Below are 16,017 nucleotides of genomic sequence, written 5' to 3'. Positions count from 1 at the left end.
CCGATCTTTCTAACTGGTTTGAAACAACGGCAGGTGTTCCGCAAGGCTGTATTTTAAATCCAATTTTATTTGCTTTATATATTGATGACGTTTGTGATATACTTCCTGGAGGAATACTTTTTGCTGACATCCAAATGAAAGTCCTGCTCTATGCTGACGACTTAGTCTTACTCGCTGACAACCCCATCTCTCTCCAGTTGCAAATCAACAAACTGAATGCCTTTTGCGAGAAGTGGGGCTTACTCATCAATATAAGTAAAACAAAAGTTATGATTTTTGAAGCACATCAAAGAAAAAGGCGTCCCGAAGAGAGCTATTCTCTTAATAATGTAGTTATTGAAGTTGTAAAAATTTTTCGAAACACGCACAGAACAAAAAAATAGTAATGGCTTTAAGCGTAATGTGGCCCAAGTTCTTCGCTAACCAGGAAATCGATCTCGTGTCAAAATATCGCGTTTTCCAGACAACCGTAAACACATGTATGTGCTACGGTGTATAGGTGTTTGGATATTTATTCTTCAAGTCATTTGAAAAAATGCAATCTTCACAATCTATTTTGATAGTATTATTACAAACCAATGCCTCCCCATTTAAGGATTGGAATGATTGGAATGGCCCTATCACATGGATTTAATCTATCGATAACGGAGTCAAATGTTGATTAATGGCGAGGATTGTTTGCAGAGCTCACGGCTAAAATAGATGAAAAAACTTATAGCCAGTACCTAGGCAGAGCGGCTACAACAACATAAAGGCTACAACAAATACAGGAATCTCGAGCACCAATTGACATCAGAAACAAACTATTTCAGCAACAAATTTTCGGTCGAAGCTATAAGACATATATTTAAAGCACTTGTTGAGCTCTTCAACTTAAACTCTAGGCCTCATCGAGCTGACCTGATACAAATTTGTAGTTTAGGCAATAGAAGAGAAAATGAAGATGTCTACCATTCCATCGCAATTTGCCCAATACTGCAAGAAATCCGGCGTTTATATTTCCAACAAAGTTGTCTTTCTTCAAGTCAGTTGAACAAAATTTTAAACGGAGTTCTAGGATGGAATACCTTATATAATTATTGCAAACATGCTCTAGCTTTTCGAAACTCTTTTCTAACTTAAATTTTGATCGTTTAACCAGCTATTACAGTTTAAAGGGTCATTATTATTTTTTTTTTGGTTTCAAGTCACTTGAAAATTGATATTTATTTATTTATATGCTTCAAATCATTTCAAAATTGCTATATTTTTGTGTTTCAAATCATTGTAAAATTGACATTCTTTCAATTGTTATGTTAAATCTCAACAAATATTGAAATTGTCAACTTTTGAATTTAATCAATATATAAAAGTATATGTTATTTCAGGCCGACGGCAGATAGCCAGGTCCTTATTCTTAAGCAAATACTTTTTTGTAAAGCATTTGTTTAATAAAATAAAGAATTATAATAATAATAACCTACAAATTTGGATATCACATGTCGGCTTCTCTCGACTTATTTAGCTATTTTGGCAATAGATAAGCCAGAGTCCTTATATGCTTTGATTTGTCCTTTTTCCGCCTCGGTCAACACTTTCCTCGACCCATTTTACAGTTTTTTTTAAATTAAATAATCGAAATTTACAAAATAGTTCGATCAACGAAAAATACAATTCCGCGTGACAAAGATAACGATTAAACTTAAACTAAATGCATGGCCTATTCAAGTGGCGCAAAAATATTTAGACGAAATTTAATATAAAGTAGAAAAAAATATAACGGCTTTTTTCCAGAACTGGCAGTTTGTCATAGAGAAAGAAGAAGAGTTACAAAAAGATAACGGGCAAAGTACCATTATTTTATCATTCCTCTTTTAAGTTATAAGCAAAGTAAAAAGAGTGTACAGGGTGTCCTATTCAATGTATTTATTTTTTAATTACTAATAGCTTTCGAAGTAATTTATTATAGGAGTTCCAAATCCAATTCACAAATCTTAACTTATTTTGCTAACGCTCGCAGTGTGTTTAAGCCTTTAACATGTAAAGGGTAGTAATCCTTTTATTAACTGCTAATTGTTCACCCTTTTTGTAATGAATTTTAACTATTTCAACACATTGTTAATGACGTATGTTTTTTACTTGTCAAATGTCAAAATATGACAACTTTAAGATGGCAGCTGCCAAAATGTCGCCTATTCAAAACTAAACCTCTTGTTGGAACTTACTTGCATCAAAATCATTTAACCGATACTTCTCAATATTTTATAAAGTACCCTTTTCAAAATATACAACATTCCTTTAAATTTAATAATAAAACTCATTAATCACACAACCTTCACATTTAAAAAAAATTCACCTGAACTTCTTGTTTAAATGTTTATTTTGTATACAATTATATAAATTATAACCTTGCTTAGTTTCATAGCAATAAAGTGCAAATATTGTCACAAACTTGGTCAAGTTTATGCTAAATCATGATAAACTTATGTCTTCTTGTCCACAAAATGTATGTCTTACATGTCACTTTATTTGGCCTAATTGTTTATAACTACAAAACATATAATACATCATAAAATATATTCATATGTCTTATGTACGTGAACCTGACTTAAGAGAATATGATTGGAACTGACCTTGAAACCAGAATATGAAAAAGAATTTAAGAACAAAAAAAGAAGAAGTTTTATTTAAATATTTACAAACATAAACTTTTCGAGTTAAGTCAAGCTTTTCTGCTGCTACTGGTCTGGTGACTTTTTCTTTTTGTGTTTTGTTTAATGACAAACAAAAAATCAATTAAAATTTTAACGTATTTATTTATATTAAAAAAATAGCATGGTTCTCTTCTGTGGAAGAACAATAACAGTTATAATAATCATAGTTCTGTTTAAAATAAAAATACAAATTAAATTGAATTAAGTTCAATGAACTAAGAATTTGAAATTGATACCTAGACGATTTTTGTTTCAAATTTTCAACAAGCCTTTCTGCGACATTTAAGACCAAAAGCTTATGAGGTTAACATCTAAGTTACAGAGTTGCCAAAAAATAATCACAAGAAAATTCAATTGCAATTAATTGTATTTCAAATCTTGAAACACTTTCAATTAATTTAAAATATGATTGAAGAAGTTCAATTACTAATTACATGTAATTGAAAACAGTCATAATTAAAATCAATGATATAAATGTAATTGAAAACTAAAGTAATGATAAAAAAGCTTAAATGATTGCATTTCTACACAAAAATGTAATTAAATTTTTAAAACTGAAAAAACACGTATTTATTAAAAAAAAAAACTTTATTAGAAAGAATTAATAGTTGAGTTCTAAAAAACTTCGTTTTAAAGCTTTTCGGTGATGTGTAGACTTTGTAAAGTGACGCATTAATGACCAACAATAGTCAGACATCATGTTCTTATCCCAGAAAGTCTTGATGCAAACGCTCTCCCTGCTCTTCGCTCATATCTCATAAATTTTCCGGAAACTTGTCCAGGTGACTGTGGAGGAAGTGGAGTTTTATGCTCATATTGCACTCCATATATATTTTTAACTGTAGCTGAAGGTCTTCTACGAGTTCAATATAATTTCCGGATTTCTTATTTCCGAGAAAATTTTGAATTACAGAGACGAAAGCTGTCCAAGCCTTCAGTTCTAACTCAGTCATAGAATTTATAAATTAGGTATCTTTCGTCAGTTGGCTGATTAGGGGGCCATCAAAAATACCGGCTTTAATCTTTTCCATTGTGACCCCAGGAAATATTTGGCAGATGAAAGCAAAACAGTCCCCGTCTTTCTCTAGTGATTTAACAAGCTGTTTCATGATACCCAATTTTATGTGTAATGGTGGAAGGATAATTTTGTCACGAGCTACTAATGAATTCTGGACTATGTTTTTCTTTTCAAGCTCCATATTTTCTCTCAACGGCCAGTTTCTCCTCATCCAATGCTCTTGCTTAGCTCTACTGTCCCAAAGACATATAAAACTGGGAAATTTAGTGTAACCACTTCGTTGACCGAGAAGAATGTTCGCCGTTTTTAAATCGACACAGATTTGCCAATTTTGGTCACTGTATTTAATTTTGTTCAAAACTAAAGAAATGTTAAAATATCACCCCAAAAAGTTTTCACTCTACCAAAGATTTTAAAAATAGCCAACCAGTGTCACCCTGTTTCTTTTCACTATATTTCACTCCCCAGCCGATTAAATTTAAGGTTTTTATAATTTTTAAGGAAAGAGTGACCAATTTTCATAATACCCTCATCATACCATTTGATTAAGATAATCCCGTGAAGGAAATTGCTCCTATGCAATATTTTCAAGAAATTTAAAGCTCTGGTCAAAATAATATGAGGATTTTATAATTCTCAGATTGATTGCTTTTTTTACACTTCATAAATGATATTATATGGAATTGAAATTAAGGCATTAGCCTAGTACATACTTGTGAACCATCTCAGTTTTTGGTTCACCCGTGAACTTGCTCGTGAAGCTGAGTGGAGAACAAAGTGGAGAGTTTTCGTTCACGGGCAATTCACGTGCAAAATGTATGGGAACTGTTGGTGAAGCTGAAGTCAAATGTTCACAACGTGTACTCACGTGTACCAGTGAGCAATGTCAAAAGTTCACTTTCTCCACTGGCGAACGTTCACTTCACGAGGAAGTATGTACTAGGCTTTAGGGGTTACAGTATCATACTTAAAAGTTACTCCTCATGGGTGAACGTGTTCTTTGTTTGGATGAAATATTTTGAATGTTAACATATTACGTAATGTTTCCTATACAAATATTCCCCTTAGATGACAATTTTAGGTAGATTAAAAAAGATTTGATTTTAAAGGAACAAGAAGTCTATTTTTGATTGATCTTCTCAATAGCTGGATCTGGATCTTAATAGAAACCATTTCATGTTTTTCCAACTAAATATCAAAAATACTCAACAATCAACAAATAAAACAAATTGACATTTTTTGACGAATTGTATGGTTTTTTTTTTGAAGATTAAATGGATTACAAAATTTTGGCATCCAGACTATTTTTTAAAAACAACAAGTTAAAAATAAAAGTTATTCACGCAATAAATTACAAACACTTTAAAAGTTTACTACTTTTTAAATGAACTGTCAAATTTCGTATGATTTACACTATTTTATTAAAGTTCTCCAAGAATGTTGGTGGAAAATTATACAAAATATATATTGTTCTTCTAAAATTGAATAAACAAAAAATAATTGTATTTGAAATTCTTTATAAATTTTTTTTTAAATTGTACCTACACAAGTTTATAAAAAACAAAATAATTTGTATGAGCGCAAAACACAAATTTTGATATTTGACGTTTATAGAACAGCTGAAAGTTCAACTTTCAGTTAATTAAAATAACATGATCGATTGTCATTCGGACATAAGTTGACTTAACTTGAAAGTTAGGGAAATTTTTCTTAACTAACTTTCCAGTCAAGTTTCCAATAAAGTTGCCTTAATTGAAAGGCAATTTTTTGGCAGCTGGCCAATCAAATGCTAGAAACTTGTCTTACTTTCAAGTCCCTTATGTAGCCTGAACCTGCCCATTTACACTTGTTTATTAATATTTTTTAAGAATTTTGGTGGATAAAATTATCCAAAATATATTGATCTTTTAAAATTAAATATTCTTCATCTTCTGTTAATATACAGTTATTAAAAACTTTTTTTTTTAATTTTGTACGAGTTTATAAACAACGAAATAATTTGTGTGAGCGTAAAACACAAATTTCGATATTTGACGTTTAACGAACAGCTGATTCAATTATCTACACATCATTCAACCAAATGAAATAAAAGGGCGTGTTCACGCAAACTTTTGTATAAACTTATCATTTACACATTTTATAAACTTACTACATTGCGCGAATGCTATTTTTAACAAAATATTTACCATTAAAGTTTGGTGACAGATTTGTTGCCTTACGTAAACGCTAAAAACATATTGTTTAAAAAAATACTAAAAAGACAAAGTAATACCGAGAAGTCAGTTTCATCATCAAGCATCTTTAAATAGACGAAGGGTTCTATAAACTTAGCGAATATATTTTTCTTTTGTTTTCAAATAAAATTTAAACAGTTTTGACGTTTCGTTCTGGCGCTAGACGATTTATGACAAAACTTTTCTAAACAGAAATGTCATTGCAGTTTGATATTCTCAACTGTCAAACCAATAGACGACAACCAATAAATAAATGAATGAATATCTTAATAGAACTTACGGTAAGCTTTCGTTAAAGCATAGATACCTTTAAACATCCTTTTTGTCCTCTAAAGAAGTTTTTGTTAGCTTTGTTTTGAATATCTGTGTGTTTGGTTTGAGAAAAGATTAGACAAAAACAGTTTTTTATACAGATGGCGTTGTAAGCATTTTTTTAAATGAAATACTGTCATCAAACAATTTATTATTTAGGCACCTAGCGATTTATATTAATTTCTTTCGAAATTACTCTCGCATGAATCACACACAAGACACAACATACAAAACAAGTGATTTTCATGATCTTGATACGAAACGTTACCCCCTTAAACGGACTCACATTAATTTTCGCCGTTGTGATGGCGGTGGCGTTGGCAGAGGCAGAGACATCTCTTGAGTCCATATTACATACAAACAACTCCTTGATTTAGCCAAACACAAATGTCAACAAATGTTAATTGCATTTGTGACCTTTTCATCGTTGGGCTCTGCCATCATCTCAATCTCATCGTCTTCGTTGCTCGTACACAATCTTTTTTTTCTTCATTATTATCATTATCATCATCAACATCGACATCGAAAACATTCAAGATTGAACCGAACCATGCCACGCATTAAACTCTCTGCAACGCTGGCTGGCTGCTGGCTAATTAAATGAATGAATTGCTTTATATAGATATGTACGATGGCCACTTTTTCATATAAATGAGTGGGTGACGATGTATAAATGACCACAACAGCAGAATAGAACCTTCAATCTTTTTAGTTATCAAGCTCAAACTTAATTAAAACAAATGTCTCCTTGAATGACATTTTATAGGGTGTTTCAAATACACAAACCCTCAACTGTCACATTTTCAACTGATCTCTACAAAAACCTTATAAATCGCAGGCATGCAACCATCTCAAATGATTATCAAATTTATCAGTAAACATTTGCTTCACTATATTCTTAAATTTAAAAATGTCATGGTTTTTTAAGGAACACCCAGAAAATTAAGGGATCTACTTTGTAAGAAACACCCTATCAAGAATATTTTACCCTAACCCTCTATTTTATCAACAAAGTCTTCATTTGTTTTTGTTTCTGCTTCTTTTTTCCAGACCACCGCCGAAGTACATGAGACGTGTGGAACCACCTACAGTCCCAGGAGGAAATATTCAGCTATCGTCATCGCCAAAACGTGACATGTCTACGACAGGCAATAATATATTGTATGAGAGGGGCAACAGCCATATAGGTCTTACTACGAGCAGCAGTGGTGTGAGCAGTGGTGGTTCCTTGTCTAACAATAACAGTCCTTCAAGTTCATTGGAACGTAATATCAAACCATCGGATATATTACGGCAAAAGTCATCTGACTCATTGGAAGCCAAATCATTTGCCGGCAATCGCAAGACAACCCCCGAAATGAGTAAACTCGGAGCAGGCCTTAAGGCTAATGATTTGGTAGAGGAGTTTGGTCGTAAGATAGCAAAAACCGAAAGTTTAGAAAAGACCAAACGCAGTGGAGTTGGGGATGGCATTTCAAAACTGAATCATAGTCCCACTGGGAGTTTGGGTAAAACAACGGGTGGTGGTGGTGGTAATGGAGGAGGTGTTGGAGCATCACCCACTGGAAGTTTGAGTAAGTTCAGTAGTGCCAGATATGGAAATGGTGTGATTGCAGGAGATAATGCATCGCCAAATACAGGAAGTTTGGAGAAGATGAAACTAAACGATGGCAGCAATGGACGAAATGGTAGTGGAAATGGTGGTGGAGGAGGAAGTGGCGGAAACTTCCTAGAGACTAGTCTGCATAGTCTTGGATCGAAGGAGTCATTGGCATCACAGGGCAATATCTCTGAGATTGTAAGTAATTTTCTGATGTATAATTGTTCTTTTTGTTTGAGTTCTTTTGTCTTTTTAAGGAATGACTGATTGGGCATTGTTCTATTTTAATGAGATAAATGCAAAAAGAGAGAAAGTCCACAAAATGAAATATCTTAACCCAAAGTACTGCAGTTATAGTACAAACAATTTGATATCTTAAGTTTTAGGTACTCAGAAGATCTTTTGTTCACAAGTGACAATTGCAAAAATTTTACTTAAAACATTTTTGGTTTACCATCCAAGTAGGATGGTTATTGGTTTCAATTAAATGCTTGACACTTTGAATTTTTGTTTAAACTATGATTGCTTTTTTTACAAAGCCTTTCGAGCCATTGCGGGTTTTCTCGTGAGATTGAATGCTTTCAAATTGTTGACTCTTATTGATTTTTTATCAAGATTAAGAATTTATAATTTGTAAGTTTATTAATGGAAAGGTTCAGACAATATAAACGACTGCAAAATAAGCCCCATACTGTTGATTATGGCTGAATCACAAACACGCTTCAGCTTCGTCTGCGTTACGGTGGGCCTGCTTTGAGGTTTCTTTGAATGACATTTCTATTATTTCATCTCTTCAAAGAGCAAATATTTTGTTTGTTGGCATTTTTTTAGTAGTATTCACATGAGCGACGAATGAATTACAAAATGTGAATTTTTATACGTTTGAAGACATTATTTCCCCACAAATTTTTAACAAACCGATAGCAATATAGTTTCTATTTGATTTATGAAACATACTTTTACTTTTCAATGTTATATATTAATAAATTTAAGAAAACAAATTTATTCGTCGCGAACAAAATTTAAGTTTATACGAACTGTCAAATTTTATTCGCGTTCCACATTATCCACACTCGCAACAAATAAAATAAACGCTCGTACTTAACCTAAAATAATCATTCTTGTTCATTCATTCGCGACGAATTAAAAACTCTCATGTGAAAGTAATGTTAAAATCGACCAATATTCGTTAATTCGTTGGTCGTGCTCATGTGAATAATGCAGCTGTTGAGCTGTCAGACATAGCAAATGTTCAGATAATTGAACTAGAGCTTCCGTTTGGAGTCACATTACATTACATTACATTCTTTTCCTTACGATTGTCAAACGAAACGTGAGGTCGAAGTTTCATTGTGATAGCATGCATTGAATTCCTATGGCTGAACTCGTAAACGTCAGGTGAAGCCGAAGCTGAAGCGTGTTATGGCTGAAACACATACACGCTTCAGCTTCGTCTGCGTTACGTTAGGCCTGCTTCGAGGTTGCTTTGAATGACATTTCTATTATTTCATCCCTCCAAAGAGCAAATATTTTGTTTGTTGACATTTTTTTACAGCTGATGAGCTGTCAGCCAAAGCAAATGTTCAGATAATTGAACTAGAGCTTCCGTTTGGAGTCACATTACGTTACATTACGTTCTTTTCCTTACGATTGTCAAACGAAACGTGAGGTCGAAGCTTCATTGTGATAGCATGCATTGAATTCCTATGGCTGAACTCGTAAACGTCAGGCGAAGCCGAAGCTAAAGCGTGTATATGTTACAGCCATTAGTGATTCAGCCATAAATGTTTCTTGGCTTTTTGTGAACAGCTGAAAGTTGTTTTTATTTTTTGACAGCTATCTTACTCGTTCAAAAATGTATCTAAAAATTCACCTATCCAAGATACCCTATCCAACACGAGATTGAACGTAGCCATTGACTTGCTAATTAAGTTGCTTTTATTTAAAGACAATTTTTTGGCAGTTGGTCAATCGGAGACTAGTAACTTACCTTACTTTCAAGGCCATTACATATGTCGTCTGAACTTTCCCAAACATATACCGGAAAAAAAGTCTTGTGTCGTCTGAATCTGCCCAATGTCTCTTGAATGTCTCTGCACTTATACAGTCCAATATATCAATGGCAGAATCATAGATTACATATAAAACCTTTAATATTTTGGACAAGTGTGAAATTTTTAAATCAATGATTTTCTTTTTCGACAGTGTTTTTTTTTTTTCAAAAAAAAAATTGGGTATTTAAAGGGGTTTTTATCGAAATAAGTATTTTTGATTTTAACTTGTAATTTAAAATTTATCAGATATAAATTTACTATTTGGCATTAAAAATACGGTAATTTTAAAAGAAATAAAATCAGACTTTACATAAAAAGAAATTTTGTTAGATATTTTTTATAACACTTAAGTCATGGTACAGTACATTTCCAGCTGCTCTACCCATCGGAATTGTGGCCGTAGTGGAGAATGTTGTTTGTATTACCTTCGAAAACAGAGCATAAGTCGCTAACATAAATAAGAGAATTCAAGTTTATTAAAAACAGTTTGATTCCTTAATAAACTGAAAGAAATTTACTTGTGTTGTTTGCTGTTTTACAGCTACAATTCTATCTTAAAATGTTTGGATTTTTCAAGAATTCCCTTGCTATTTTATTTTATTTTACATGGCCAAAAGTTACGGCAAAAAATACTGCAATGTCCCAAAGGCAGTAAAAATTGTTGGTTATTTGTTCCTACGGTTCCTACGCTCGTTGTCACTCCTTTTGTTAGCTCTTTAGAGAAAGCTTATCTCTTTGCTAGGCAGTTCGGCGCCAATTCTACGCTGCCAGTGAGTGTTATGAATCCGCCTGTACTTGAGCGAGTTAGTGATTCTATGGGACCAATCTTTTTTCGCACTCGTAGTGTGGAAAGAGTCCTTAGAGATCTAAACACACATAAATCCGCTGCTCAGGATGGTATCCCCGCTATTTTTCTGAAGAGGTGTTCTTCAACGATAGCAAAACCACTACGTAAGCTTTTTTATCTGTCCTACTCCTCAGGTCTTGTTCCGAGAGGATGGAAAACTGCATTTGTCCAGGCTATCCCCAAAAAAGGGGAATCTTCCTCTCCCTCTTATTACCGACCGGTTGCACTTACGTCCCTTCTTTCCAAGGTCATGGGAACGCTGATTAATTATCAACTCAAGAAATATCTTGAAGATCGAAAGCTTCTTAATGACCGGCAATACGGCTTTCGAAGCAATAGGTCCACTGGTGATCTCATGGTTCATCTCACGAAAAGTACAGCAAATCCAATATATTGTTTCGCTGACGATACTATTTTAGCTTTTCATATTCGTTTTCAGACTCACTTCCCTCTTCTTCGGACATGGAACTGACCATGACAGCATTGTTCAAAAACCACGTGGAATTTAATACTTCGAAAACGCAATGCTGTCTCGTATCGTTAAAGCGAGATATACCCCCATTGCCATTATATATGGATGGCACATGCATCAATGAGACTGAACACCTCGATATTCTCGGTATGTGTGTCACCAACCACCTCTTGTGGAATGATCACATACGCGATGTCGCCAAAAATGCCGCAAGGTGTTTGGGTTTCCTTAGGCGATGCAAGAAATATTTCACCCCTTATGATCTGGCTATTATCTACAAGACTTACATACGTCCAAAGCTTGAGTATAACTCCCATCTCTGGGCTGGTGCTCCTGCAACTTACTTAAGTCTCTTGGATAGTATTGAACGTAGAGCATTTAAATTGATAGATGATAATATCATCATAAGTTCATTTACTTCGCTTAAACATCGCCGTAAGGTCTCTTGTCTGACCCTTTTTTACCGTTATTTTAACGGCTTATGCTCTAGTGGAGTAGTCAGTTGCATTCCTCCCCTTAAACAGTTCAACCGTAATACTCGCGATTCTAGGAATGCTTATCAGTATACCCTCGAGCCCAACTTCGGCCGTACTGTCAAATACATAGATTCGTTCTTTAGCCTTACAACGCGAATGTGGAATGCCTTACCACACTCTGTCTTCCTAGTCATTGCAATATTCAGGAATTCAAAATAAATGTGCACTGACATCTCCTTTTAAACCCTCTCTCCTCTTCCTAGTGCTCACACTTGAGTGTGTGTTTATTATAAAAAAAATGTTATAATGTTAAATAGAGCATATTCAAAAACTATTAAAATGCTTTTTTTCCAAATATTTAGACCATGCCGTGCTGGCCAACAATTATCAAAGAAAAATTTGATCTTCTAAAGTTTAGCTTTTGAAAGTGGTACATATTTATAACGTTAAGACAGATACGTGTTAAATAATTCAAATAGAAGTCCATTTTTCTTCAATTGCCTTCTAAAAGCGTTAAATATAACTTGTACAAACATAACCCCCCCCCCTACTTAAATAATGGATCTCCCCTTGAATATATGTCTTTGCAAATATCATTTCTTGGGCTTTGTAGTTGGTTGCAACAAACTGAATCGAATAACCAATTTTGCCTGTTTAAATCCTCAACTATAACCTTATACGGTTACATAAAATTTATCAAAAAATGCTATTTACTTGTATGATACTATGTACAGTCATTCCTCACGATCTTTTTCCTAAAAATTAAAAAGATTCAAGTTTCACTTCACCTGAATTTTCTTTGATTCATGATAAATTAATTTAATCTTCTAACTTCCTACCGAGAAGAACATATATCTTCATTTTTGTTGTATTCATTCATATTAATCCGAGTTTAACATTAATCTAACTTTCAATTTGAAAAATCAATTCAATTAATTCTTTTTCTTGTTTCTCCAAAAAATAAAAAACACAATAAAAATAGATAAAAAGCTACGAATCGATCTCTTCGCTTAGTTCTGATAGCACTAAAGCACAGAACCTGGACAACGAACCATACTACGATACAGTACCAATGGATAACGGTGATGGTGAATATGTTTCTTTAGTACCCGGAGGATCTGTGTCAACATCAAGTCGCGATGATTTATCAACAGCAGGAAGTACATTACCAATTGGCAGCGGTCCATACCACCACAATCAGCATCTGCAACATCATCATCATTCGTCGTCTAGTCGCAGCCACATGAGCAGTCAGACGAGCGTTGTAGAACCAGAATCTCCTGGCCGGACCTCAAACTATGTCAACATTGACTACTTTTTGCAGTAAGTTTTGAGTATAGTTGTATGTTTAATGCTTAATGCCTGTGCTTGTGCCTATGCATGCATTTTTGTTGCACATGCAAAGCATTAAATCAACACTTTTTATTCTTCATGTACATGTACATCTTTCTAACTCTGTGTTTTCTTAACTAGCCAAAGAACCGAGACACGATCGAGTTCACTGGACAGTGATGGTGAAGGTGATGGTCCACCATTAATACGTACAATACCGCACGATGAGCAACCAGCATCACAGACTCCAAGTGCTTTAAGAAAGGTAAGCTGTTGTCAAAGTCAACTTGAATACAAAATAAAACAAAACAATAAAGAATTTCAAAAACAAGTCAAGTTCTCTCTTGACTATAATTTATTATTTATTATACACATTTAAAATTATGAAAAACAAATCTAATATTAAAATAGAAATTACAATGGCAAAGTAGAACAACAGTAGTTATCCAAACACACATTTCCCTACTTTTAATAATGTAATTCAAGTAGAAATGCACTGAATTTATGATTTACTATGCACACTCTCTTAAGTAGTTTTCTATTAGTTTCCAATTTTCTATCACTAAACTAACCACACGCAAAATGTGTTCAGGATTTAGGTTAATTTCACAGTTGTAGCACACTCAAAAGCACACTCACAAGCTTTAAGTGACAGTTCTTGTTAGTCTCGCACATTGGACCTTTTAGTGGCACTTACTCCCACTGTGAATTTAGGTTCTTAAGGTTGTTTTCTTTATAGATTCTATTAACTTTTAACATTGTATCCTAGATTTAAGGTTACTAGCTTAGAATACTTGTTTTAAACTATTTTCAATCTTCTATGTATGTAAGTCATAAACAAAGTTAACCAGTAATCAAGTTAATTAGACATCTATACTTTAATCCGTGGTGACTTATTTTTTATTAATTGGTCTCATATTTCTGGTTCTACTAATCATTTCCAAGGTAAACAAAAATTGAGTAATTACTTAATGTTTTTTTTTGCAAAATTTAGTATGCATTTAGGATATGAAAAATGAAACTTATAATAGGCAGGGTGAGAAGGGTTGAAGTTTCTAGTATATGATTGACCAGCTGCCAAAATTTGCCATGAAATTGAGACAACTTTACTTGAAAGGCAACTTAAAAGTTATTCAAGATAAACCTCCCTTACTATCAAGTCAAGTCTCTAATAGTTTTTTTTAAAGGGGTTTCGACCCATACAAAAAACTTCCCATCCGTACTCGTCTTTCGATTTTTATAAAACTTCAAGTAACTATTAATAACAATATTGTATGTGAGATACAAAATTTTAAGTCAACAGCTGCGTTCAATCTCAGACAGTCAGGGTATCCGGATACCTTTTTGTTAGTGTTTTACGTGTAAAATAACAGCTGATCAAAAACAACTGCGATGTCAAAAAAGGAATCCAAAGGTATCGAAGAATATCTGAGATATATAGGTATCTGACAGAACAGCTGGTTCAACACATGGTTGAATTTCAAGAAATTTGAAAATTGTTTCAGCTTTTTGTATTTGTTGTTAAACAAAAAGATACAAAATGTTAGTTGAAGATGTATTTGAGGATGTTCTGTACATAATAGACGATGAAGAGCTATTTGCGTCCGAATTTTAGAAGGTAATTATGATCTATTTTTTTAACCTTCAAAATTGAGATATTTATTAAATTTTTACGCACCTATCAATTCATCATAGTCCGACGAATCAGTTGAGTTATCCATTAAATGTTTTATCTTACAACAATTTTGACTTCGAAGCTTAAATGTTTCTCTGCTTTTGTGAACAGCTGAAAGTTGTTTTTGTTTTTTGACAGCTATCTTAATACAGCTATCCAACTCGTTCAACAAGGTATCTAAAAAATCCACCTATCGAAGATACGCTATCCAACAAGAGATTGAACGCTGCCAATATCTTTCTTTGTTCTCCTTAAACTTAAGTCAAAAACTATTGATTGTTGTTTTGCAAATGACAAAATAAATGGCATTTCAATATTTGTCTTTGTTCTGAAAATTTCTAATCAAAAACCAATTTGTATCAATTTTAGCACCTTTTTAAAATTTGTGTTTCTTATTAGAAAAATATCCATTCGATTTTTGTAAGAACATTTCTAATGTGAACAACAAAATTATGCATTGAATGAAATAATTTTGAACTCCGTAATTTCATCTGTTTTCAAAATATTCGAATCGAACATCGGATTTTACCAATTTTGTGTAGCATTTTTGGTGGTTTCGTAATTTCAAATTGAATTTTCATAACTTCAAAGGGTAAGTTAAACGATTCATGGGAAATTGCCAAACCATATTGAAAATAAATGTCAACGCAGTTTAAAATTGTCAGCTGTCAAATTGACAACAGACAATAAACATCGAAACTTTTCATGGAGCGTAAAAATATACCCTCTATGAACTTACTTTATCCTTAAGTTTCTTATGTCGTCTCAACCTGCCCAATATTATCACTTATTTCAGCGCTAAGACATCTCTAAGAAATCATTACACTAAAACTAATTTGTTTAAAATCTGATCTTCTTCAGAAACTTGGTATGCGTAATGCGTAGTGTTTCAAGTTTAATGAGACTACATATTAGGTCCGTTCTCTTATCTTCCTAAAACAGTTTAATTTTACGAAAAATTACAAAATTTAACTAAATCCAGTTCGTGTACTCAAGAATATCGTAGTTTTTCGTAGAAGCGAGCGCTAACGAGAGAGTAAAATATTTCCCCAACCTACAAATTTTAGCCCAAGAAATTTCTTCGGGCTGATTTGTGATAAATGTTAAATTCGATAGAACTTCAAATAAATTGCTCGCTTTTGCTCTCACTTATAACATTAAAACAAGACTGCAATTTTCAAGTTTCAATTTAATCAAGTTTTTTTTATAAAAAAAAAAAACAATGTGAAGAAAACGATTATGTTTCAAAATTTATATTTTTTTGACAGTCGAATTGTGTAAAAATTTTGTCTTTTTCTGCGAGA

The 16,017-nt window shown here is 33.1% G+C and overlaps 1 protein-coding gene across 5 annotated transcripts in view; it reads left to right on the top strand.

Moving 5' to 3' along the window:
* The window catches only part of LOC129948324 (active breakpoint cluster region-related protein), a 143,535-nt gene that overhangs the window by 121,768 nt on the left and 5,750 nt on the right, over nucleotides 1–16,017 (top strand). For 4 of the 5 annotated variants that reach the window (XM_056059277.1, XM_056059279.1, XM_056059281.1 and 1 more), the window contains exons 3-5: nucleotides 7,308–8,055; nucleotides 12,689–13,029; nucleotides 13,180–13,303. In XM_056059277.1, the coding sequence (XP_055915252.1) occupies nucleotides 7,308–8,055; nucleotides 12,689–13,029; nucleotides 13,180–13,303 (1,213 nt within the window). The remainder of the gene's footprint in view (nucleotides 1–7,307; nucleotides 8,056–12,688; nucleotides 13,030–13,179; nucleotides 13,304–16,017) is intronic. The other variant, XM_056059280.1, reaches the window with a different exon arrangement.

The sequence above is a fragment of the Eupeodes corollae genome, chromosome 2 (assembly GCF_945859685.1).
Source record: "Eupeodes corollae chromosome 2, idEupCoro1.1, whole genome shotgun sequence".
NCBI classification, from domain to species: Eukaryota; Metazoa; Arthropoda; class Insecta; order Diptera; family Syrphidae; genus Eupeodes; species Eupeodes corollae.
Note: the sequence above shows the minus strand (reverse complement) of the source record. Positions and strands in the feature narration are given on the sequence as shown.